Below are 27,095 nucleotides of genomic sequence, written 5' to 3' on the forward strand. Positions count from 1 at the left end.
TCTGCCATCAACCAGGGTTTAGGGAGACAGACCCCCATCCCAGTGTTTTCTCCATGGCCACTTGGTCTTCTGTCCAGCCCAGTGCAGCCCCTCAGCCAGGCCCTCGGGATGTACACCACAAATTCTCTGTGCTTTGACCTTATGTCACTGTTTCTACTGTCTCAGTTCTCCACTTTAGCAATCACATGATAAGGACATAAAAGGCCAGATCTGTTAGCCGTCTGAGCAACACGTGGTACTTAAGAGATGATGAGGAAGAAGGAAGGCTATGAATATTCATATACCTGAGGAAATACCTGCTTCTTAGCCAGAACAACTGTCCCTTCTGCAGTTCCCTTATCCTCCCTCCCACTCTTCCTGCCTTTATTACTGCTCTTATTTCTGTGGAGGTAATTTTGAGAGGTATTTATTCACATGTTTAAGAATTTCATTCCCTTTTTCTCAATCCCAAAACTTACTTTTAATTTGTTACTCTGTAATATCATATTTAGCTTTATAAATTACCTTAAAACGTTTTGGGAACATATATAATTATAATATAAAGATAGCATATTTTCCACATGTAGGTATTTGAAACTTCCCATAAATTCATATGGCAATAAAACTAGCACCATTTCCAAATGATATACTCAACACCGTAAGGCAAAGGACAAAGTTACTATATTATGCTTTTACATTTTTTAAAAGCAAGAAGCATTCCCATTCTAAGATATACCACACATAACTCAAGTATCTAAAATTTCTATTTTATGTTACAGCAGGTATAAAGGTTCACTATTAGTTACAGAGCAATTCACCTACCGTTAAGACAGAAGATGATGGATAACGAAGATCTTCACTTATAAAAAGACCCAGAGAGGTGAGGATAACTAAAAAATGATTTGTTAAAACCATATCCACCAGTGAAATCTCTGTGTGTTCTAAAGGAAGAAATCATACTGTGGGTTAAAAATAAAGAAGGGGTGTGCTCAGCAAAGCAAAGACATTCTATGAATATTCATCATGTGTTGTTGGAAAGGAAATGCTGAAGATGAAGGCACTGGGAGAGGAATTACCTTCTGCAACTTGGGAATAGATCATATCAGTCAGGTTATACCACATGATACTGTCATAATTCCAAAATCCAGAAAAGCTGAGGCCTACGTAAACACCAACTATGAGAGAAGAGGGAAATTAAGGTAAGACAACTCTGCAAAGTGAGTAACTCACTCCTGTGGTGCTAAGTCTTCTAGGGGCAGAGCCTGCACCTGCTCCTCCTTCCAGCCCACTCTCCGCCCCTGCCTCAGCCCCTCCTCCCCCAGTTCAAATCTCACTTCCCCAAGCATTGGAAAGACAATGTAACTTTGGATTACACCACCAGAGTTTAGCCAACCAGCTAATTATTAAGGATTTTGTTTTGTATTAAAGGGGATCAAAATATGCCACCCCCAAAATATGAAGTGCTTTGTGATTAGTCTTGATCTTCTACACCAAGTACTAAAGGGCACAGTGAGAGAGGAAAGGGCAAGGAGGTGATGCAGATCATCTGAGGAGCAGAAAGAGGTATGACAAGGTCATCCTGCTGAGTGGGAAAGTAAGCGTCCCAGGGAAGAGATGATTTCTGGGTGGTGCTGAGTGCCCTTTGGAGATTTGTGATCATGAATTTTATAGTGCGACCACTTGGTGAAATGTTTAAGACTGGTGTGCAGTTTTTTTCTAGTAATATTCTGCTATTCCAGCAGAACTAGAGTTGGGATTGTGTAGGCAGGGAGGAAAGAGAAGCGCAAGGAAGTTACAGGAGTATTTATAAAGAGGGACTATGAAAATTGTGGTGAAAAGAGAGAAAAGTAAGGATGTTGAATAGTGAAAAAAGTGATAGTGACAACATATTAAAGTGTCCCTGAAATCTGAGAAATGTCAGAGTGTGAGCACTAGGGTAGGCTGAAAGAATAGGTGGTGGGCAGAGTGTGAGATGTCTGTAGTGGAGATTTTGGAGACAACAATGTCAAGAAAATGACCACAGAAGATGAGGGAAGGACCATTGGAGGAGAGGAGGTCTTAAAAGCATGAGCCATTCAAACGGATGGTGAAATCACCAACAATAGTGACAAAAATAAGGTGGAGAGGAAGGTGGGGGTCCAGAGGCTAAATTCGTCAATGAGAGTGAGTGATGGGAAGATCATCACAAGCTGGTGACCAAGAAGATTTAGACGGAGGTAAAGTATGAGTTCAAAGGAATTGGGCATCTTGAAGAAGACAGGAGTAACCTTTAAGAAGTAGCCCTAAGGAATAGGATGACTCCTTGAGACTCAGACACGTGACGTGCAAGAGGGCTGCTGGGGAAAGAATATTAACTGGGAATGGCCCGATTACTCTTTAGAGTAAGAAAATTAAGGGACAATTCAGAGAAAAGACTCATAGTATGGAGGAGTTTGCCGACTACAGACCACAAATCCTGATGAATGGATTTGGGTGGATGGAGAGGGACAGAGATCTGGGTGAAATTAAAGGAAGTCCAGAACAGTATGTGGGATAGGGTGACCACAGGTTTCTGGTGGTGACTGGTAAAACTGGGATGAGAGGCATGATGGATGTCAGGAGTGTCACAGAGGCGGAAGGTGGGTAATAAGTCCAAACTGGAACACATGGGGCTCCTGGATACCTGTTCCCACCATTAATTCCATGTGGTATGAAGCCCAGGGGGCGGGTGGATGAACTAGGGCTTCGCAAAGAAACTGCTAGTTTAGGCAGTGGAAGCTTGATACGGTGGGAACTTCTTTTCTGCTTCAGAACATCAGTGGCCAGCTGGGGGAAAAGCTGGTTTTATCTAAAAGCAGGTTTCCAAACTGTTTTCTTTTCTTGAGATGTTTAGGTGGTCAGGTGACGGAGACCCCAAGGAGTTGAGACTGCCCCTTCTCTCCTGTGACTCTCAAGTCTGTGGCAGGATCCAGAGACTGGCTCCTTTCTGTGACTCACAAAAGTAAGGCAGGTTTGGATAGAGAGGAGGAGGGGGACCTAGCCTGGCTTCCATGGAACAAAACTAGAAAAGGAGTTGAGTTTCCACATGGTTGACAGAGAGAAAAAAGAGACACGACTTCTAACTAAACTAATTCAGCAAAGCAGGCACTCAAAGCTAGAGATAAGTAAAAGACTGCAGGCCACTAGGAACTCAAAGAAATTTGGGGCAAGGCTCTTTGTCTATCCCTATGCCAATGTATACTGTTTGAAATCTTATTTTTTGATTCAGTGTATACTGTTTGAATCTATTACTTTATAAGAAGCCATGGTAAAGCAATCCTTTTTTTTTTTATTATTCTTTAAAATTATGTTTGTTATTTACGTTGCTTCAGTCTCCCACATGAATTTTGGGATAGACTTGTCAATTTCCACACACAAAAAAATAATGCTATAATTTTTCTTGGAATTGTATCAGACTGACTGATAAATCTGGAGAGAGTCAACATCTTTACAACACTGGAATTTTCTGTTGATGAACGTAAAACAGCTTTTTTGGTCTTTTTTATACAGTCTTCATTAAAGTTGAATATAATTTCTACACAACAAGCCTTGTAAATTTTTTTTAGTTTGTTTCTTTATCTCTAGGTCACTAATGGGGTTTATTACTTTCTCAATAGGATTTTTAAAATTATAATCTTCAATTAGCCTTTGGTAGAGTGATTTTTATATATTATTTTGTCTTTCAGTTCTGTAGCCACTCCCATATTTGTTCTGATAATTTGTTGATTCTTTTGGGTTTTTATATAGATACACATATAATCTATGAATAACAAAATTTTGTTTCTTATCTTTTAATTTTATTTCTTTTTTAAAATATTCATTGGATTTGGGGACTAGGAGGTCATCAATGACCTAAGAAAAACAATTATAATTTAGAATGATTAGTAATTGGAATGTGTAAGGATGCTACTAAACATTATGGAAAAACACATACCTAGTGAATAAAATAATGCTGTGATACCTTAGAACAACATTACCTATTTACACGTGGCAGGAATAGTAGATGGATTAGAAATGCAATGAATAATCTCTGGAAGGAATTAACACATTAATGGTGGACAGAGTATCAATAAAATCTGGAGAGCCACTAAAGTCACTATCAACATGGCAAAGTGTCACAGAGAAGTTTACCACACTAGCAAGCAGACAAGGGTAAGCGATGAAGAATAAATTCTTAGGTGTTTTTAGGAAACATGTTCACTCCATGTCTATATGTTTAAACCCATACTGCCAGTTAAACATCACTGTTATAAAATACAAAACACCACCTCCAACTTTGGATAAAGCTGCAAACTTACCGGCAAGCGTTGTATTCACAATGAAGCCAAGCAATGCCACATCGTTGGCACAGGGGCATTTTGTTGCTTTGAGATCTACCACATGTGGATATAATTTACTGATGTCATTTTTTGTCATACTAGTCCCAAGTTTCCACTGAAGAATAGGTTCTGTGGAAATCAAGTTTTGGTGTTTAAGTTGTGGCGGCATTCTTGAAAACGGAACATTACTGCCTTCCTTTAAGGGTTTAAAAGGAACTATTCCTTTTTTTTTTTTAAGGGTGTATTACCTCACTCTTCATCAGTTAAACATAGATCAAATATTTTTTTTCCCCAAAGTAGGAGAAATGAAGTCTAATTTCCTTGAAGGAGGTCTGGCAATGTCATACTGCAGAAGAGCTCATGGGATGGGAGATACCGCTTTGAACATCTTTGGAAAATACAATTGGCCACAAGATCTATCTCTAGAAATGGAACTGCTGGATTGCAGGGTTTGCACATTCATAACTTAGAGAATAACTTCTACTTCAAGAGGCCACACATTTCCTTTTTGTTCTCTTTCTCAACCCTATAGAAACTGTAGAAGTTATGTATAAATGAGAATATATCTGGAACAGCAGTAGAGAACAAGGAAAGTTGTAATCAGTGGCCAAGACACTGAGAGGGATTTCTGGAAGATATAAAGGAGTTGGGGTGGTACTAATAGGAAAAGCCAATCAGAGGTATTACATCTCCCACCCTTCCATCCAGAAATCTATTCTTAGATATACAAAGGACTGGAGCTGGATAAAGTCAAATTTGAATGCATGAGACACAGGAGGACTTTTTTTTCTTCTGAAAAAATGAGAAAAGAGAATACAAAAAGTAAGCCAAAACAGTTTGACAGACTACTGCTGTCTGAATTTCAAAAATAATCAAAGGACTTTTAAGAATAGAGATACATCCACTCTGTAGCTGTTTACATTTCTGCTCTGTGACTCTCTTCCATCTCTTCATCGGACTTTCAATAAAATCTGCTACAAAATCAAAGACTTTATGTGATATATACTTCACTAAGTGCAAACAAGAAAAGAAGCTAAGTTTCCATCTGGCTTGACATAGTACAGCACAGGGATGGCCAAGAAGGGAAAGAGACACAATTTATCACCAAACTAATCCACTCTGAAATTCAAAGAAATCTGGGGCAAGGCAGCTGACTTTCCAGGGTGTAGCATGCTTATACAGACAGCTAATGACCAGATCTTAGAGGACAGGGAGATATGAGCTTGCATCTGGGACATGATTGCACTGAATTGAAAATACCTCTTTACTTACGTACTATATTTTGAATGGTTTAAGAATAAGGAGTGAGTAAAAGTCTTGACAGCTGAAGCTAAAAAGGAGACAGGAAAGTGACCAGTGTGAATATAACTGGTGACTGTAATTAAGAGCAGTTTTAGTGGAGTGGTCTGGGGTGCAGGTCAGAGATTAGGAAGCAGGGACAATATTTTACAGCATCTCTTTTGCTTTTAGTAGTAAGTAAAGATTTCCAACTGTAACTCTGACCTTAACCCTAGAGTGCCACTTCGCGATGTTTCTCCCCATGTCTTCAGCATTTCAGTAAGTGATACAATACCATCATCCACTTAATTGCTTAAGTAAGAAAATCTAGGATTCATCCTTAATACCTGGGTTTCCTTTATCTCCAGTCCATCAGGAAGTCATATCAGCTCTACTTTCAAACTGCATACTGAAGACTGTTACTTCTCACCATCTCCTCATCCCACAGCCCAAGGACTCTGGACCATCTCCTGTGTGGATGTGGCAGCAGCTGCCAACCAATGTCCTTTTTTCCCTCTTGTATATATATTTTTTATTGAAGTGTAGTCAGTTTACAATGTTGTGTCAATTTCTGGTGTACAGCATAATGCTTCAGTCATATATGAACATACATATATTCGTTTTCATATTTTTTCACCATAAATTACAACAAGATATTGAATACAGTTCCCTGTGCTACACAGAAGAAACTTGTTGTTTCTTTGATATATATTAGTTAGTATCTGCAAATCTCAAACTCCCAATTTATCTCTTCCCACCTCCTTCATCACCTGTTAACCATAAGTTTTGTTTTCTATGTCTGTGAGTCTGTTTCTGTTTTGTAAATAAGTTCATCCTTTTTTTTTAGATTCCACATATAAGTGATATCATATGGTATTTTTTCTTTCTCTTTCAGGCTTACTTCACTTAGAATGACAATCTCCAGGTCCATTTATGTTGCTGCAAATGGCATTATTTTATTCTTTTGTATGGCTGAGTAGTATTCCATCATATAAACATACCACATCTTCTTTATCCATTCATCTGTCGATGGATATTTAGGTCATTTCCATGTCTTGGCTATTGTAAATAGTGCTGCTATGAACATTGGGGTGCATATATCTTTTTTGAGTTAAGGTTCCCCTGGATATATGCCCAGGAGTGAGATTGCTAGATCACGTGGTAAGTCTATTTTTAGTGTTTTGAGGAATTTCCATAATGGATGCATCAAACTACATTCCCATCAACAGTGTAGGAGGGTTCCCTTTCTCCACACCCTCTCCAGCATTTATTGTTTGTGGTCTTTTTAACTGATGGCCATTCTGACTGGTGTGAGGTGATACCTCACTGTAATTTTATTTGCAATTCTCTGATAATTAGCATTATTGACTATATTTTCTTGTGCCTATTGGCTATTTGTACCAAACAATGTCCCTTATTCCATCCTTGCCCACCTTCCCCAAGAATCAGTTCTCTACAGAGGAGTCAAAGCCATCTTTTTATGAAACATCAGTTCGAATTTATCACTCTCCTGCTTAAAACACTCCAGTGGCTTCTCATTACAAGTAGAATAAAATTCACACTTTTTACCGTGATCCCTGCCAGCCTCTCTAAACTCATCATATACCACTCTGTCATTCACCATACTTCCCCCCACTGGCCTCCTCTCAGTTCCTTAAACCGATGAATCTCACCTGTGCAGCTGGAACCTTTAAGAACTACTAATTTGTGAACCTCTATGCGGCCACAGTACCTCCATATATTCTCAATAAGTGTACGTTAAAATTTTAATGCAGTATGGAATATTCTGGGTACATCTCAGTATGTCAATGATTCAGGCTTCAGATTTTTTTTAAAAAATTGAAATAATTTTATATTGGTATTTTTATCTTTAAAAGTAGCACAGGACATCAAAATATCAGTCTCAAAAGCCAGTACTACAATTATTTGAACAACTGAATCACTATTGTTAAAAATTTTTGACACTATGAAAAAAATAAGAAAGCACATTGTATCATTTTCCTGCTTCAGATATTTTAATTTTTGATAAGCAAATCAATACAAACTGATCGAAGACACCTCTGCTCCCCTCCAGAGTTCCATTCCCAAATTCTTCCAAAATGTAACCACTATTATGAAATTGCTGTGTATGTTTCTAGTCTATGTTTTTATATTTTCACTATAATACATATGTATCCATGAACAGGGTATAGCATTGCTTTATGGGTTTTCTGAATTTTAGAGAAATGCTCTCCTGCTCTATTCTGAGACAACCTTTCACTCAATGTTGGTGAGTACTGTTCTTGATATATATATGTTTATTTCCTTCATTTTAATAGAATATTTGTCTTTACCCCTATTGATGAACATTTACGTTGTTTTCAGTTTTTTTTTCTTATTACAAATAATGTTGCATTAAATAGACCTGTATGTGTCTCTTGGCATATATGCAATGTTTTCTCTAGAGCAGTGTTCAATCTTTAAACATCAGAATCACCCTGGAAGTTTTTGTTTGTTTTTTTTAAACTGCCGATGGTTGGCTCCACCTATAGATGATCAGATTTTAACTGGTGTATGGTGGGGTCAAGACATCATTACTTTTTAAAAAGTTTTTCTTTCTCCCAATTTTGAGATATAATTGTCTATATCGCATAATGATTTGACTTACATGCATCATGAGATAATTATCACAATAAGTTTAGTGAACATCCATCATCTCATATAGATACAAAATAAAAGAAAAAAATATTTTTCTTTGTGATGTGAGCTCTTAGGATCTACTTTCTTAACAAGTTTCATATGTAAGATACAGCAGTGCTAGTTATATTTATCACGTTGTACATTACATTCCTAGTACTTACTTATCTTATAACTGAAAGTTTGTACGTTTTGACTGCCTTCATCCAAGTCCCCCTCCCCATCCCCCCTACCTCTGGTAACTACAAATCTGATCTCTTTTGCTATGAGTTTGTTTTTTGAAGTATAATCAACCTATAACACTATGTCAGTTTCATATGTGCAACACAGTGATTTGATATTTCTATATATCACATATCTGTTCATTTGTCCTGTTTTTTAGAGTCCACATGTAAATTAAATCATATGGTATTTCTCTTTCTCTGACTCATATTGCTTAGCACAATCCCCTACAACCATCTGTGTTGTTGCAAATGGCAAGGTTTCTTTCTTTTATATGGCTGAGTAATATTTCATTGTCTGTTTTTGTGTGTGTGTGTGTGTGTGTGTGTGTGTGTGTACACACACCGCATCTTCTTTATCTATTCATCTGTAAATAGACACTTAGGTTGTTTCCATATCTTGGCAATTGTAAATAATGCTGTGAATGAACATAAGGGTGCATATATCTTTTAAAATTAGCATTTTTATTTTCTTTGGAAAAACACCCAGGAGTGGAATTGCTCATATGGTACTTCCATTTAAAATTTTTTTAGAAATGTCCATTCTTTTCTCCACAGTGGCTGCACCAATTTACATCACCACCAACAGTGCACAAGGGTTCTCTTTTCTCCACATCCTCTCCAACACTTGTTGGTTGTTGTCTTTTTGATAATAGTCATTCTGACAGGTGTGAGGTGCTATCTCATTGTGGTTTTGATTTGCATTTCCCTGATGATTAGTGATGTTGAGTATCTTTTCATGTGCCTGTTGGCATCAGTATGCCTTCTTTAGAAAAATGTCTCTGCCCATTTTTAAAATCAGGTCTTTTTTTTAATGTTGAGTTGTGTGAGTTCTTTGTATATTTTGGGTATTAATCCCTTACCAGATATATCATTTGCAAATATCTTCTCCCATTCAGTAGACTGTCTTTTCAATTTGTTGATAGTTTCCTTCGCTGTGCAAAAGCCTTTTAGTTTTATGTAGCCCAATTGGGTTTTTGCTTTTATTTCCTTTGTGTAAGGAGATAGATCCAAAAAACATTGTTAAGACTGATGTCAAAGAGCGTGCTGCCTACATTTTCCTCTAGGAGTTTAATGAATTCAGGTCTTACATTCAAGTCTTTAATCCATTTTGAGTTTATTTTCCTATATAGTGTGAGAAAGTAGTCCAGTTTGATTCTGTTGCCTGTAGCTGTCCAGTTTTCCCAACACCAATTATTGAAGAAGCTATTTTCCCCCCAACTGCATATTCTTGTATATCCTTTGTTGTAGATTAATTGACCAAAAAAGTGCAGGTTCATTTCTGGGTTCTCTATTCTGTTCCATTGATCTATGTGTCTGCTTTTATGCCAGTCCCACACAATTCTGATTACTGTAGCTTTGTGGTACAATTTGAAATCAACGAGCATGAGACTTCTAGCTTTGTTCTTTCTCAAGATTGTTTTGGCTATTCAGGGTCTTTTCTGTTTCCATACAAATTTTTAAATTATTTGGTCTAGTTCTATGAAAAAAATGCCATTGATATTTTGATCGTGACTGCACTGAATCTGTATATTGCCTTGGGTAGTATGGCCATTTTAACAATGTTAATTGTTGTTTTTTTTTTTTTAATCCACTCAGCCACTATGTCTTCTAATTGGAGAATTTAGTCCATTTGCATTTAAGGTAAAATTATTGATAGGTAGCTACTTATTGACATTTTGTTCATTGTTTTCTGGTTGGGTTTGTGTGTTTTTTCTCCTGTTCCTCGCTTCTATTTCTCTCTTCCCTTGTGATTGATGACTACCTTAGAATTATGTTTGGATTCATTTCCCTTTTTTGTTTATCTAGTACAGGTTTTGGTTTGTGTTACCGTGAGGTTCACTATAACAACCTATGTACATAATTATTTACAAGATAAAATAGGTTGTTATACATGAACTTCATGGAGAGGTGAGCTCAGGGTCTTCCTCCATCTTGGCCTTGAATCATCATTACTTTTCTTTTTCTTTCTTTTTTTTTTTTAACATTTTTTATTGATTTATAATCATTTTACAATGTTGTGTCATCATTACTTTTCTTATAGCTACCCAGATGATTCTATAAGATGAAATATGTATTTATATATATTTACTTTGCTCCCACATAGCACCACATCAAAGTGGGAGCAAAAGAAGAAAAGTAAAAAGGGAAGGTGAGGAAAGTAAGGATAAATACAAAATCTGGGACTGAGCTTTTTACATACTGTAATGCTATAGGTGATCCAAAAACTGGACTATAGATCAGACAATTGAAAAAGAAAAGCCTAGTCGATTATACTCTTCAGTGCTTATAACCTTAAAACAACCAATTTTTTTATGAAAAAATACAAATGTTCTTACTAGGACTCAGCAAGAATTTTTGCTTGATGGGCCTCATAAAATAGACTGTGATGCAATAAACAATATCTTCTGTAACGTCTTTATAGAAATACAAAAGCTAACTTTATAGAGCCATTGTTTATGATGACCCCTCAATATGGCTATTAAAATGTATTTCATATTTCTACAGCACTATTTACAGACTTCTATTAATAATTACCTGTGTGTATTTAATTCTTTGTCTGCCTCATCAGAATGTGAGCCCTTCAAAGGTCATGATCATTTCTTATTTATCTCTAGTACTTAGCACAGAGTCTGGCATATAGTAGGTTAGAAGCCTGTTGAAAGACTACTACAAATTCTACTTTACTTTTATCTACTGGCATTTACCTCGAACACAATCCAACAGTGTTCCTTCAGTAGCATAAGTATTTAATCCATGTTGTAAACTGATCCTCACAAACCATTCTTCTACAGCTGTAATATCTGTTTGAAAACAAAAGGCAAGCAATTAGCTATTTCTTTGTATGTCATGGTGGTGAAATTTTAGGCTATGTGAACATTATCGATAGCAATTAACTTTCATTTCCCAATTATTTTGATTGTAATTATATGTCTTCCCAAAAAATATTTTGATGATAAAATAAGGAAAAAAGAATTATGAAGTGATCTAACCCCCACAGCAATGAAGCCAATAATGTATATATTCTATAATCTAATATTTTAGATTATAATTTTTCTGAGAGCTATTGTAGCTTAGAAAGAAGCAAATTGTGACACTTCAGGTGAAGTGGTATAATGTTATTTGAAAGTAGACCATGATTAATTAAAATATATAGAATAAATCCTAGGGACAACACTAAAAAATTTAAATAAGACAATATTTGAGACAAAATGGAATAATAAAAATGATTAATATGAATGAAGACAGAAAAAGAAAAGTAAAACAGAAGATGGAATAGTATATTTCAATACAACCATACTAACAATTACATTAAATGTAAATGGCCTAAAAATACTAATAAAAAGACAGATTTCCAGATTAGATGTAAAAATCAAGACTGAACTATATGCTAACTCTAAGAAATCCACTTAAATATAAAAGCATAAATGAGTTAAAAGTTAAAGAATGGGTGGGCCGGGGGAAGCCATGGGTGATGAACTTAGCCTGGGAGCTGCTGCAGCATTTCCACCCATGAGTTAAGGCTGAAACCAGGGTACACTTGTGAACAACATGCCTGACCCAAACATCTCAGCTGCATAAGCCCTCATGGTCACCCAGGCCTCTAGGTGGATCTGTGTACCACCCCTGGGAGGACATGGCTCTTCTGGTAGCAGCTGAAGCAGCTGGTAACCATGTAGGTCAAGGGCCATTCATGCTTCTTGCTGTCACTGCTCTCTATTAGCAGTTCCTGCACTTTGGGAAAGATAATGGTGTGAGAAAACATCATATATGTTTCTGCAAAGGGAGCTTCCTGAACAACTGGCCAACACAATGAGAGAAGTCAATCTTCTGATTGTTAACTGGCCTTCAGCGTGGCTGGTCAAAGTTGGTATATAAATAGCTTTCCTGAACAAGATATGAAAATAAGAGCCCTGAGAATCGATAGGTCTTGAATAACTTTCTGTAAGCCTTGATAAAAATAGAAACAACAATGTGGTTCCTATGGTACATGGATTGACTGAATAGAAGGCAAAGTATGAGTTTCATTAGCAGTGATATCCAATATTTTCTGGATTGGTTTTATACCAACTGCACTTCTGTTTGGTGGTGAAACTAATTCTGCTCATCCTAAACATACAGGAAATATTAATCCCACCTGTAATGTGGCTTATATAGTGAAAGATGTACATGGAACAGCCAAGAGACTGTGTGAACAGTGTTAGCTGGTAGATCCAGACCTGGAAGTTGAAGAGTTCAAGGCCAAAACTCTAGACAAATCTATTCAGGTAGTTTATGTGCCCTCCCATCTATTTCACATGCTATTGAGGAACTCAGTGAGAACAACACAACTGTGTGAAGAGTTACAGAAAAGAAGGTTACCTGGCTGTTAAAACCTTTGTACTTTGGGTAAAGAAGATGTAGCTATATGACCAAGGTGATTGTACCCATTCTGAAAAATAGCGCCATAGTTATTCCAATGCCTGAATGTTTATTTTCTCTATACCAGCTGGACATTTTCCGTGGGGCCCTTCCTATACTCCAGTTCTTCACTGAAACTAGTAACTTGAGTAATTTTCATATCTTGCTGCAATGTGGTTAATGCCTGACATACAAGAGCAGAGCCTCCCTAAAGTTCTAGTAGCCTCATATCCTCCACTTCATCATTTGAGAGTTGAGTGCCCACAATCTCTACAGGATTCTGAACTTCTTCCCCTTTTCAGATACAGCAGATATCTACTGTTGTTCTTTGTGACCAAGTATCATGTCTGTCCCAGACCACCAATTAGTGCCCAAGGTATCTGGAAGTTAAAGGTATCAGTTGAGTCTGTCTTGATAATTCAGCCTGTCAGGGTCCTTACTCCCTTGTGTGCATCTCTCCTCCATGCTCTGACTTAGACTTCTGCCTTCCTCCATCTGATTATAACCTCATTGTGAGGCATGGGTACTTTTGTGTTCTATCTTACTTGCTGGTGCATTGATTTTATTTTAAAATTAGTTTGTGTACTTATATTCTGTTGATTAATGTGTTCTAAAAGTTACCTTGCGGGCAGGGGAAGGTGGAAGGATGAAAAAACACATGTTATACAAACACTAATCAAAAGAAAGCTGTAGTGGCTGTATCAGTTTCTGACAAAGGATATTTCAGATTAAGGTTATATAATGAATAAAGGGGGGCAATACATACGATAAGGGGGAAATCAACTCACTAAAAAGATATGACAGCCCTAAATGTGTACATGCCTAACAGAGCTTCAAAATACATGAATCAAAAGCTAATAAAACTGAAAAGAGAAATAAATAAATCCACAATTATAGTTGGATATTTCAACACTCCTAAGTAACTGACAAAAATCAGTGAGGATAGAGAGATAAGTTGAACACCACCACCAACCAATGACCTAGTCAACATTTACAGAGCACTCCAACTAAGAACAGTATAAATAGTCTTTTCAAGTGCACGTGGAAGATGCACCAAATAGGCCATAAAAAAATCTTAACAAATTTTCACACAAAATATGTTCTCACAAGATAATAGAAGTAATCTATAAAAATCAATGACAGAAAGATAAGATATCTGGGAAATCCCCCAATATATGGACATTTTACAACCCATGTCTAAATAACTACAAAATAGAAAATATTTTGAATTGGAAGAGAATAAAAACACAACATACCATAATTTATGAAGTACAGATAAAGCAGTCCTGAAGAGAAATACATAGCAGTAAAATATTTATATTAAAAATGGAAAGCTCTCAAATCAATTATCTGAAGCAGAGACTGAGCAATATTAACAGCCTTATAAAATGCCAAACAGTAAATATTTGGGGCTTTGTGGGACATATGGTCTCTGTCACAACACTTTAACTCTGCTAGCACAAAGGCAGCTATAGCAAACAAATGGTTATGGTTGTTTTCCAATAAAACTTATTTACAAAAACAGGCAGCAGGCCAGATTTGTCCTGCAAACTAGCTTGCCAACCCCTGATTTAAAGGTTCCATCTTAAGAAACTAGAAAAAAAGGATCAAATGAAACCCAAAGCAAGTAGAAGGATGAGATAAAGAATGGAATCAATAAAATGAAGAACAGAAAAACAGTATCACAATCAATGAAATCAGAAGATGCTTCTTGGAAAGGATCAGAAAAATTGATGGATTTCTGCCAGATTGATCAAGAAGGAAATAAAGATACAAATAACTCATATTAGAGATGAAATAGGGCACATCACCACAGACCCTTTAAGGTTAATAAAAGAGTATCACAAAAACCCTTATGCCATAAATTCAACAATTTAGATGAAATGGACAAGTTCCTTGAAAGATACAAACTGTTAAAACTCACTTAAGAAAAAACAGAAAACTTGAATATTCCCATATCTATTAAGGAAATTGAATTTGAACTTAAAATTCTTCCCACAAAGAAAACTCCACACCCAGAAATCTTCAATGGTGAATCCTGCCAAACATTTGGAAAAAAAAAGATCTATGAAATCTACAAAAATTCTTCCCAGGATATAGGAGGGAACTGTGCCCAACTCTTATTTATTTCCCTTTTTAGAAATGAGGTTTATTTTCATTGCAATTTAGAGATTTTGTACTGACTTTGTCCTCCATCCAGGTTTACCTGCCAGTCAGGATTTCAAAATCCACAACAAACAAATCAAACACCTGTGGGATTCTGAGCAGCGCCCACCTGAGTTTCATTTTGGCAATTAAATCAGGACTCCCTTTCAAAGAAGTTTCTGAGTAAAACTCTGTATTTCCTAGAATGAGACTCCTTGTTTTTCCACCTTGAAATCACCCACTTGAAAAGTAGACCCAGCAACCTAAGCTTTCAGAACTCCTTCCCAATATCACCACATAAATCACTCTCACTCTAGCAACTGTTCAGTTAATGGCCCCCAAATTTCCTTTCATTAACAGAGGCTTCAAGGCAAGGCAAAGTTTCTCTTAACATGGTCGTGGGCTCCTGCCAACTGTCTTCCACAGGAATCAGTAATACTTCACCCTCAGAGTCCTGGGGATGACCTCAGCTGCCAAGAAGAGCCAGATTCCACCCAGGAGGAATTTGGACAGATTCCTTACTGGTCCCAGCACTGATGTCAAACCCAGAAACAATGAATTTACTCTTTACTCATAAACATTGTCATAACATAAACATAAACAATGAGGCTACCGTAAAACTTAGAAGCCAACCTTTCTGCTCAGATTCCTGGATAAAAACGATTTTTTAGAATCTGCGTAATTCAAACAAAATGATGTTTATTAAAAATAAAATCAAGAGGGGAGGGTACAGCTCAGTGGTAGGCATCAGGTCCTGTGTTCAATCCCTGGTACCTCCACCAAAAGTAATAAATGAATAGATAAACCTAATTACTCCCCCCAAAATTATTTTAAATAAATAAAATCAAGAAATAGTCAGACGTTTCTGGTGAAAGCTTGGTAAAAAATGGATTCCAGTATGATTATAAACGATCTAGATATGTTCTTTTGATTATGGGGAATGCAATGCTATCAGCCCCTTACATAAGCCCTCCTGAACTCATTAGTAGACAGCATTTCAATTCAGAGACCAAAGTGAAAATACCTTTGAAAGGAAAACAGTAATGCAGCTCGGAAACCATGTGCTTCTTGGCGATCATTTTCCCACCCACTACGAGCTTGGGTTTTCTGGTAAGGTCATCTGCTTTCCAGTCAAACACATTCTTGAAGTCTTCGGGAACAGAGGAACGGAGACGTGGTGTCTGGGCAGTTGTGTTCCTTGTTTCATATCTGGGGCTCAAGAGCTAACAGTAGGATCCTGCAGGACTCATGAAACGTTCCCCAGGATGATGAAGATTCTAAAGCTCAGTAAGAACTCAAGGCTCTTATCACCTGTACTGGGTTGCCTGGACTCCTCCCCAAAGGCCTGAGCACCCTTCCTGAAAGTGTGAAGTTGAGCACCGCCCCCAGTGTTCATTAGTAGCATCAGGAACAGCTGAGCAACTCCTTTTATAATGCCAGCACTACCAGACAACAAAAGGAGGTAAAGACTTTACAAAAAAGTAAAACTCCACGCTGATAATCCCAAGAACCTAGTAGCCAAACGAGTCCAGCCATACATAAAAAGGCTAACACATCATAAGGAAGAGTTGTTTATCGTAGGATTGAAAGGCTGGTTCAGAATTCAAAAATGAATCAATGAAATTCTCTATCAGAGGATGAAAAGAAAATCCTGATAATCATCTCAATAGATGCAGAAAGAGCATTTAACAAAATTCAACACCAATTCACGAACTCAGCAAACTAGGGGAATAGAAGGGAACTTCCTTAACCTGACAAAGGGCCCATTCCTATTCAACATTGTACTGGAGGTCCTACCAGTACAATGAGGCATAAGTAAGTAAGTAAATAAATAAATAGAGTACATATTGGAATGGAAGAAATGAAATTATCTCTATTTCTACATGGATGATTACTCACATAGAAAATTCCAAAGAATATACAAAAGACTACCAGAATCAAAAAGTGAATTTAACAAAGTTGCAAAATTTAAGGTCAATCTACAAAAATCAATTGTATATTTACATATAATCAATGAACAATTGGAAATTAAAATATTAAAAATAACCATTTAAAATAACACCAAACCCATGAAATACTTAAATATAAATTTTTTAAAAGTATATGCAATATCTCTATGCTGAAAACCACAAAACCCTGATGAAATAGATCAAAGGAGATGTAAATAGAGAGAGAGATACTGTGTCTGTGGACTGGAAGACTCAATATTGTTAAGATATCAATTCTCCCAAAACTATAGATTCAGTGCAATCCTAATTTTAAAATAATTACAGCAGAATATTTTGCAGAATTAAACAAATTGATTGTAAAATTTTCATGGGAAAGCAAAAGAACTAAAAGAACCATAGAAAAAGAAGATCAAAGTTGAAGGATTAATATTACTTGTTATAAGCTTATTATTTATAAAGCTAAAGTAATCAAGACAGTGCAGTATTGGGAAGGACAGAGAGCCCAGAAATAGCAACTCAGTGGAGGACAAAATAGCTTTTACAACAATGGTGCTGGAATAACTGGATATCCATATTCCTCCCAAATTAACCTCAGTCCATATATGCACAAAAATGAACTCAAATTCAGTAATAGACATAAATATAAAACCTAGAACAATAAACTTCTAGAAGTAAAGAGAGGAGAATTTTTTTGTAAGCTTGGGTTAAGCAAAGATTTCTTAGGTATAATGCCAAATGTACAATCCATAAAATTAAAAACTGATAAATAAGACTTCATCAGAATTGAAAACTCTGATTTGCAAGGGATATTCTTAAGAGATGAAAAATACAAGCCATAGACTGGGAGAAAATTTCTGTAAATCACATACCTGATGAAGGAGTTGTATCCAGAAAATATAACGAACTTGCAAAATATTTGAAAATTCACCAAATGGCAAATAAGCACCAAAAAAGATGCTCATTGTCATTAGTTATTAGGGAAATGTGAATTAAAACCATAATTAAATGCCATTATGCACCTATTAGAATGACTAAATTAAGTACATATATTTATACATATCAAGAAATATTTATATGTATACATATACATACTATAAAAAATATATATGTATAAATATATATATGTGTGTGTGTATGTATATATACATATATACAAACATATACCCACACTTATACCAAGTGCTGGTATGGATCCAGATAACCTGGTGGTGAGAATGCAAAATGATACAGCTACTTTAGAAAACAGTTTGACAACTTCTTATAAAGTTAAATTTACACTTACCATGTAACACAGTAATCCTACCACCCGGTATTAGCCAAGTGCAATGAAAATTTATGTTCACACAAGAATCTTTATCAGAATGCTTATAGCAGCTTTTTTCATAATTGTCAAAAACTGAAAAAATCCAAATGCCCTGCAACAAAATTAACTATGGTACATCCATACAGTGGAATACTACCCAATAAGAAAATGGAAGAAACTACAACACAGATGAATCTCAAATGAATTATGGTAAGTGAAAGTAGCCAGACTCAAAAGACTACATACATATTCATTGATTCTATTTATATGACTCTGGAATAGACAAAATAATAGAAACAGAAAAATCTGTGGTTGCTGGAGCCTGGGAGACAGAGAGTTGACTACAGGTGGGTTAATTTTATTGGATAATGGGACTGGGCTAAATCTTGATTGGTGATTACACAATTGTATACATCTGTGAAAACGTACGGAGATAGGCACTAAAAAGGGTATATTTTACTGAATGTAAATTATATTTTATTTTAAAGTGAAAAAAAAGAACAAATTGTGACGTATAAATCAAGGAGGGACTCTTTTTTCAACAGTTTTATGTAGTTCAAACTTCAAACTGCCTTCACTACTTTCTAGCTATCTCCAAATCTCCATATGGCTCCATAGGCCTCAGTTAAATCATTTAAAGATGGAGATAATAACGGTACCTAACACATAGTGAGTAATAAATGAATTAAGATAGGTAAAGTGTTTAGAGTTATGCTAGAAATACAATAAGAATTCAATAAATGCTACCTGCAAGTTCTACTACTACTGGTGATTATATTGCTACCTTTGTTGTTATGTTACCTAAAATATCCTTCCCAAGAATTTTACAGATACATGATACTCAAATTCATGGCAAGGAGGCAAATAAGATACAATTAAGGAGGAAAAAGTGAGTGAGCAAATCTGATTGCCTTTCCCTTGAACATTTTCTTTCCTGATTTCTAGCATATTACTAATATTAGACCACCCTCTTTTTTTAATATTTAAGCTCTCAGACCAGCTTTGTTCCTGTCTGGGTGACTTGAGAATCAATGTTTTTCTGAAATTAAAGTTTGTAAATAGAAGAAGTGAAAAATAACAAGTGATCTTCACTTCTTCAGTTGTCAAACTAATGTCAGTATTAGGCCAAGCAGCTAGAACAATCCATCATTAGACTGATGACAGTTAGGTTAGTTTTTTTTTTAAAAGAAGTAAAATTTTCAGGATGAATTCCTTGAAAAAAGAATCACAAAAAGTTCTGATAGATTAATTTGAAAAAATTGAGATGAATAATGGATAAAAATAGTGATATAATCCGTGTCAGCTGTTATAACACTGGGGCTTCTTTTGCAGTCTTTTCTATATTTTCTGCCTCACTCTCACTTTCCCCCAACCTTTACTCTGTAGGACACACAATTTGATATGTCCTTTAACTACTCCCATACCTAGAGGGGTAGGCCTGTATGGCTCGGCCTGTATGGCTCTCCCCTCCCACTGTCCCAATTCCTCATTCCCTGCCATATTTTATTGGCACACAAGTGGATGCTGGATCAACTCCAGGCCAATTGAAGATACTCTCCTGGGAATTTGGCATTGGGTTGGTATATATATATATATAAACTTGACAGCAGTGAGGCAGCTTTAGGAAACTAGTCTGCAAGAAAAGAAAAGAAAAATATAGATTTACAGAAAATATATATAAGAGAAACGGTGAAAATATTCCCTGGGTTCTTGATAGTTCTCCATTTCTTCCTTCTAATTCCTTCCTATAATCTGGTTGCGTTTTTGTGTTTGAGTTCCATGACAAAAACAAATTTAGCCTTTTTCCTTAAGTGAAGTCAGGATGGTTTCTGTTTCTTGCACCTACCATATTGAAATAATGTACCCTTTCTCATATTTAAACTATGGGAATGTGTCTTGTGCCTGAAGATCTACTAGCTCAGTTCACTAGCTCAATACTCACAACTTCTGGAATTCGATTTTCCTCCTCTTTCCTTCTGAATATTCAAGTAGCGTATAAACTGGGCTGCCACATAGCACTTAATAGTAGATTCCATGGTAAAACAATACATTACATATTATAGCCTATAATATTTTAAAATTAATGATTCAATTTCATTAAAATTAATTGGTAACTGAATTTCTCAATACTATAATTTTCAAGTTCTAGAAAATGAGTTTACTTTAAATAAAAATACTATAAATGCTATATATGTCAGAACCATCTATAATATAATTGCCAGATAAAATACAGGAAGCCTAGTTAAATTTGAATTTCAGATGAATCACAAATAATTTTTAGTATGTCCCAAATACCATAGGAGACACTTACATGGGATGACAATTGATTTTTAACATAATAAATGTTGTTTCAATTTGGTAAATTTGGCAATCCAGATGCATGAGTAAAAGAATTAATTCAGATCTCTCTTACCTGTATTTTTTGTGATGTTTTCTCTGGGAATATTAATCGACCAATAAACCTGGTCACTGAACTTGAATAAAGAAGACATCAGAAAACAGTATTTTACCATGTTAATAGCAACATTTATTTCAGCATACTCTATCCTGTATCTTAAAAACTAAAATTAAACAAAAACATCCAATGCATATATCTTTCACCTAGTAATTTCACTCTTGGGAATTTATTAAACTACATTTTACTCACATATGTGTGAAATGAAATGTGTTCAAGAATATTTTTATCATTATTTGTGATAGCAAAAGATTGGAAATAACTAAAGTATTCATGATTTATGTGGAAGAATATAGTCACAAAATGGAATATCAGCTGTTCTCAGGTGGCACAAAGCTAAAGCATTACTGGCATTACTAGCTTGATGTGTCAGAAGACAGAGCTTGGTGTTGACAGACAATTTAGGAATTTAGGAGGAAAACTCCAGGAGCAAGGGAACTGCAAAAATGATGATCTAAGAGTTAAATATAAGCTCTTCTCAAATCCTTGGGCAACACAAGTGCAGGGGAGACCTCTAGAAGGCCATGTTAAAAAGGATCAGCAGTAGAAGCTAAAAGAACTAAGCAGAACTAACAGCTGCTGAAACCATACGTAAGATCATGTGCAATTTGTGTCAAGGCAACTAATAGCCTTTTAGACCACCACCAACAAAAACAGCAGCAAATTCTTGTAAGAACATAGCAGAATCCAGGGTTGTTACAGCTTACTATTTTCAATGTTCAGTTTTTAACCAAAAATGACAAGACATAAAAAGAAACAGGAACATGTAACTGATATTCAGGAGAGAAAAGACAGACCATAAACTGACTCGAATGAGTTCAGATACAGATGAAGACTTCAAAGCAGCTATTAGAAATATGTAGATAGATTTAAGGAAAAACGTGTTAATGAGGGAATGGGTAGAAAATCCAGTACCGAAATAAAAAGTATAACAATAAAACCAAATGTAAATAATAAGGCTGAAAAGTATAACTGAAATAAAATACTTACAAATGAGTTCAATAGATTGGAGATGGCAAGAGAAAGAATAAGTGAACTTAGACATATAACAATAGAAATTATTCAATCTGAAAAAGGAGAAAAATGATTAAAGAAAAAATAAAAGCTGTAGAGATCTGTGGGTCAATATCATATATTCCAAAATGTGCATAATTGGAGTCCTAGGCAGGAAAATAGACAGAGAAAGAGGCAGAATATATATTTTTTTGATAAATAGTGGCTGAAGACTTTCCAAATTTGGTTTTGTTACAATCCAAGTAGCTCAGAGAATCCCAATCAGGGTAAATACAAAGAGAACATCTTAAAAGCACCCAGAGACAAAGGACACATTACATGCAGGGGCCAATAATAAAGTTAACAGCTGACTTCTTATTCAGAAACGATGTTAGGTGACATATTCAAAATGCAGAATGACATATTTAAACTGCTGAAAGGAAATTAAATCACCAAGAAATTCTATATCTGCCAAAACAATTATTCAAAATTAAGGTGACCACTAAAAAACTACTAAAATTTATAAATGAGTTCAGCAAGGTTTCAGGATACAAGCTTACTATAGAAAACTGTGTTTTTTATACACTTGCAAAGAACAATCTGGAAATAAGATTAAGAAAGCAATTCTCTTTACAAAGGCATCAAAAAAGAATAAAATGTTAGAGATAAATTTAATGAAAGTATAAAACATATACTCTGAAAACTATAAAATAGTACTGAAAGAAATTAAAGAATATCGAAATGATTATTCATGGATTGAAAGATTATTAAAATGGCAAACTCTCCAAACTGATCTACAGATTTAACACAATCCCTACCAGAATGCAGCTAGTTTCTTTGTGAAAAAAAAAAAAAAAATGACAAGGTTATCCTAAAATTTTTATGGAAACTAGTGAAATTAATATGGAAACTAGCAAAAACAATCTTGAAAAATAAGAATAAAGTTGGAGGACTCATGCTTCTCAATTTCAAAACTTACTATAAAGTAGCAGTATCAAAACAAGATGGCAATGTCACAGGGTAGATGTACAAATCAATGTAATAGATTTGAGAATCCAGAAATAATCCTCACATTAAGAATTGATTGATTTTCAACAAAAGTGCCAAAACAATTCAGTAGGAAAGAGTAATAGTATTTTCAACAAATGGTGCTAGAGTAGCTGGATAACCACGTGTAAAATAATGAATGTGGACCCCAGCCACCCCACACCACACACAAAAATGAACTCAAAATGGATCAAAGACCTAAATGTAAAAGGTTTAACTATGAACCTCTGAGAAGAAAACATAGGGATAAATCTGTATTACCTTGGATTAGGCAATGGTTTCCTATGTATGGCACCAAAAAGAATAGCAACAGAAGAAAAAAAAGATACATTAGACTTCATTAAAAAAAACTGGGGGCATCAAAAGACACTATCATGAAAGTGAAAAATCAACCCATAGAATGGAAGAAAATATTTGCAAATCATATGCCTGTTAAGAGACTTGAGAATATATAAAGAACTTTTACAATCAATAATAAAAAGACAACCCAATTAAAAATGGTCAAAGAATCTATATAGACACCTCCACAAAGAAGATATTCAAATGGCCAATAAACACATGAAAAGATGCTCAACATTATTAATCATCAGGAAAATGCAAATCAAAACATAATGAGATAGCATTTTATACCTACTGGGATGGCTATAACAATAAAAAATTAAAAAAAAAAACAGATAATAACAAGTGTTGGTGAGAATGTGGAAATTTGAACCCTAACACACTGATACTGGGAATGAGAAATGGTACAACAACTTTGGACAACAGTCTGGCAGTTCCTCTAAAAGTTAGATACAGAGTTACCATACGACTTAGCAATTCCACTTCCTAGGTATATACACAAGAAAAATTTAAAAATGTATTTCCACACAAAAGTTGTACACAAAAGTTCATAGTAGCATTATTCAAGAGCCAAAAAGTGGAAACAACTCAAATGTCCATCAACTGATGAATTGATAAACAAAATATGGTATCAATACAATGGAATATTATTTGGCAATAAAAGAATTGAAGTACTGATACGTGCTATTCACATGGATGAACACTGTGAAACACTGAAAATATTATGCTAGCTGAAAGAAGCCAGTTACAAAAGACTGCAAATTATATGATTTCATTTATGTGAAATGTTCAGAATAAGCAAATCTACAGGGACAGAAAGTAGATTAGAGGTTGCTCAGGACTGAGGAGTAGAGGATGGAATGGGGAGTGACTGTCAGGGGGTATGGGCTATTTTTGGGGGGTGATGAAAGTGTTTTAATATTAGATAGTAGTGATGGTGGCACACTGTATGAATATACTAAAAAACCATTTAATTGTACACTTTAAATGGGCAAATTGTATGGTATGTAAATTATATCTTAACAAAGTTGTCACCAAAAGAATAAAGGTGAAATGAAGACATATTCAATGGGAAAAAACTCCCAGAGAATTAATTTCCAGCAGACCTGCAGTGTAAGAAATGCTAAAAGTTCTTCATGCTGAAGGGATATGACACCAGATGGCAACTTATATTTATAGAAAAGAATGAAGAGCAGTGGAAATAGTAAATATGTGAATAAATAGTAAAAATCCATATTATTTTTCTTTTCTTCTCTTAATTTCTTTAAAAAAAATGACAGCTTAAAGTAAGAAGTATACCAATGTATTATTGAATTTAAACAAAATACAGATGTAATATTACTGGGTGAGCTATTTTTAAAAACACATACTAAAAGGAAGAGTATTCTTGTTAGTAACATATCACAGAATAATATAAAATGTAATTACCAAAGTTAAATTGAAGTGAAAGATGCCCATATATGTACTATTTGTGATTCCCAAGCTGGGAGCAAGTCCTTCTGCTGTGAACAAGTTAAGAAATTCCTTTGAAGTAAGCTCACTTTCAGATTGGAAAAAACACTGGATTTTCTTTAGGAAAGAGAAAAAAAAGTAGTTACAATTTGACAGAGAGAAGCATATTTTATATAAATTTAAAAGTGAGGTGAAATCTATGAAAAGTAGATGCTGCCAAAGATTGCTGTCTTTAGTAATTTCAGTCTTTACCTTGAAAAAAAATCTATTTTGAGAAGTACACTTTCAGAACTCAATAGCCTATTATGCTAGTGTCACCATAGGTTTCAATTCATCCTATAATAATCTCTTCTGTCATAGAAATGGTCATAAAGTTATTACACTTAATAAATACAGAATCAAAGCCACATGTTATTATATGTAGAAATTCCTATTTTATTAAAATTATTATTTTGTGTCTAAATAAAAAAGTAGCAAATATATAAAGCAAAACTCAATTTACTGCATTTTATTGACTATTTCCCAGTTTTGAGAAGGCATATGAAAAATACAGCAATCATAAATGGTGGATTTTCCTGAAAACCAATACAGAAAATAAGACCTTTATCTCATTTAGTTTTCCTAGTAGTTAAGATCACTTTATGCAGGTTACCTATCTGAATTTCAGTTTCCCTATCTATAAAGTGGGGAAACACATTCATTTTCAAAGATATTTACTGAGCCCTTACCATGAATCAGGCAGTCTTGCAGGTGCAGAGGAAACACAAGTAAACAAAACAGGCAAAAATCTCTGACCTGTTGGAACTTACATTCTAATGGGGATTCACAGGGAGATAAGCCCCAAACCTTTTCTTTTGTCTTATCACTTCTCCACAATTTATTGCACTTTGTTAAGATGGTATATAAGCTCCAAATTCTAACCACCCCTTTGAGTTACTCATCGTTGATTTCTCCCTTGGGTATGCGCATCGCATGTGTAAATAAACTGTTTTTATCTCCTGTTTAATCTGTCTTTTCTTAGTTTATTTTACAGGCCCCAGCCACTGAACCTAAGAGGGTAGTTTCAGTACTCCCCTACAGTCCTTATTTTACAGAAGATTAAATGTCATAATGAACATAAAACACCTTGAAAGATGCCTGACACACAAAAACAGTTTATAAATGTTAGCTATCATTTCCACTAATACCTCTTCTAGAACTACCACATCACAATTATCCAAAAAGTAGGTTATAATTCCCTGTGAAAAGGACAAAACTGAGGATCAGAGAAGTTAGGTAACCTGCCCTAGGGTGCATTTACCATATATGGCAGAACCAAAATTTGACCCCAGCTCTGTAGGTCTTTCTTCCTCTAAAGCCCATTCTTTTCTACAATACTTAATCACAAATAAGAAAGACACATTTGACTCAAAGGGCATGCACTTCACAATAGCTGTAAATAAAAAACTAAATATATGTTTGACATATCAAGAAGGAACTGGGAACTAAGTCAAAGCAGACTTTAAGATAAGTCTATTTGTCCTCATGGTGTTTTTCTTTGTTTTTGTTATATTTATCATAGATTTTTAGACAATCTGTGCAATTTTTATTAACTTATGTTTTTGTTAGCATTTGTTGCATGACTATTTTAACAGCACATTTTATTTTGCTGTGTTTTTTTTTAATCTGCCATTTTTTGAATCAAAGAAATCAAATCATCCCTTACCCAAAATGACCACTGCAATGTGGTACTTGTTATAAAAGGGATAGTTTTTTTCTCAAGGTCATGTGAGGTAACGTTCTTTCTCTAACAGGCTACATCTGTCAAACTTCAAATGGACAAATGAGATCTATAAAAAATGAAGATATTACAGCCAATCTTTAAAAAGAGGAAAGGAGTCATTAAGAAAAATGCAAACCATCCAGGGTGTTCAATAGCTAAATAAAATATTTTACCTGATCCAAGAGGAATGAAATAGAAATGATAGAATGGATTATTATTTATATTGAATTTCACCTCCCCAAGTCTGAAAATAGGAGGTATTTGAGAAGTGTAACAGTGCTACTGGTTTCACACATGGACTTGAAAGGAATATGAGAGGTTGTAACACATGCTATTAGTGGGCCTTACCAAGTCATCAGAAGAAAGATACAACTTGATTATTTCATTCTTTTTGGGGAATCCTTGGCTAGCACAAGCAAAATGTTTCTCCATATCACCTAAATTAAAAAATATATATATATATATTTTAGGTCACCGATGAAGAATTTCCACTAAAAAACTGTATTTTTTAAACTGAGAAAATATTTTTAAAAGAATAAGAATTATAATTGTGTATTTTAAATTCACATTACTCTAGATAAAATTAAAATATTCCACTTTTTTTTTTCATTTTAAAGATGCAATATCAGGACACTAAAAAGGAAGATTTGACTGAACTCTAAAATAAAATATAACACACGCTAGGCTATGATACAAATTTTCAGAGGTGGCCAAAAACCAGTTCTTGACTTTTAAACTCCTCAACTTTGGTGAACATA

At 35.0% G+C, this 27,095-nt stretch overlaps 1 protein-coding gene across 1 annotated transcript in view; it reads right to left on the reverse strand.

Moving 5' to 3' along the window:
- The window catches only part of CATSPERB (cation channel sperm associated auxiliary subunit beta), an 86,979-nt gene extending 60,210 nt beyond the window's left edge, over positions 1-26,769 (reverse strand). The window contains exons 1-7 of the mRNA XM_064486375.1: positions 26,686-26,769; positions 24,552-24,692; positions 20,703-20,763; positions 11,200-11,295; positions 4,296-4,445; positions 1,056-1,154; positions 802-920 (exon numbers count right to left, since the gene is read on the reverse strand). Coding sequence (XP_064342445.1) covers positions 802-920; positions 1,056-1,154; positions 4,296-4,445; positions 11,200-11,295; positions 20,703-20,763; positions 24,552-24,692; positions 26,686-26,769 — 750 coding nt within the window. The remainder of the gene's footprint in view (positions 1-801; positions 921-1,055; positions 1,155-4,295; positions 4,446-11,199; positions 11,296-20,702; positions 20,764-24,551; positions 24,693-26,685) is intronic.
- Between the last annotated feature and the right edge of the window lie 326 nt (positions 26,770-27,095).

The sequence above is a fragment of the Camelus dromedarius genome, chromosome 5 (assembly GCF_036321535.1).
Source record: "Camelus dromedarius isolate mCamDro1 chromosome 5, mCamDro1.pat, whole genome shotgun sequence".
Classification (NCBI taxonomy): Eukaryota; Metazoa; Chordata; class Mammalia; order Artiodactyla; family Camelidae; genus Camelus; species Camelus dromedarius.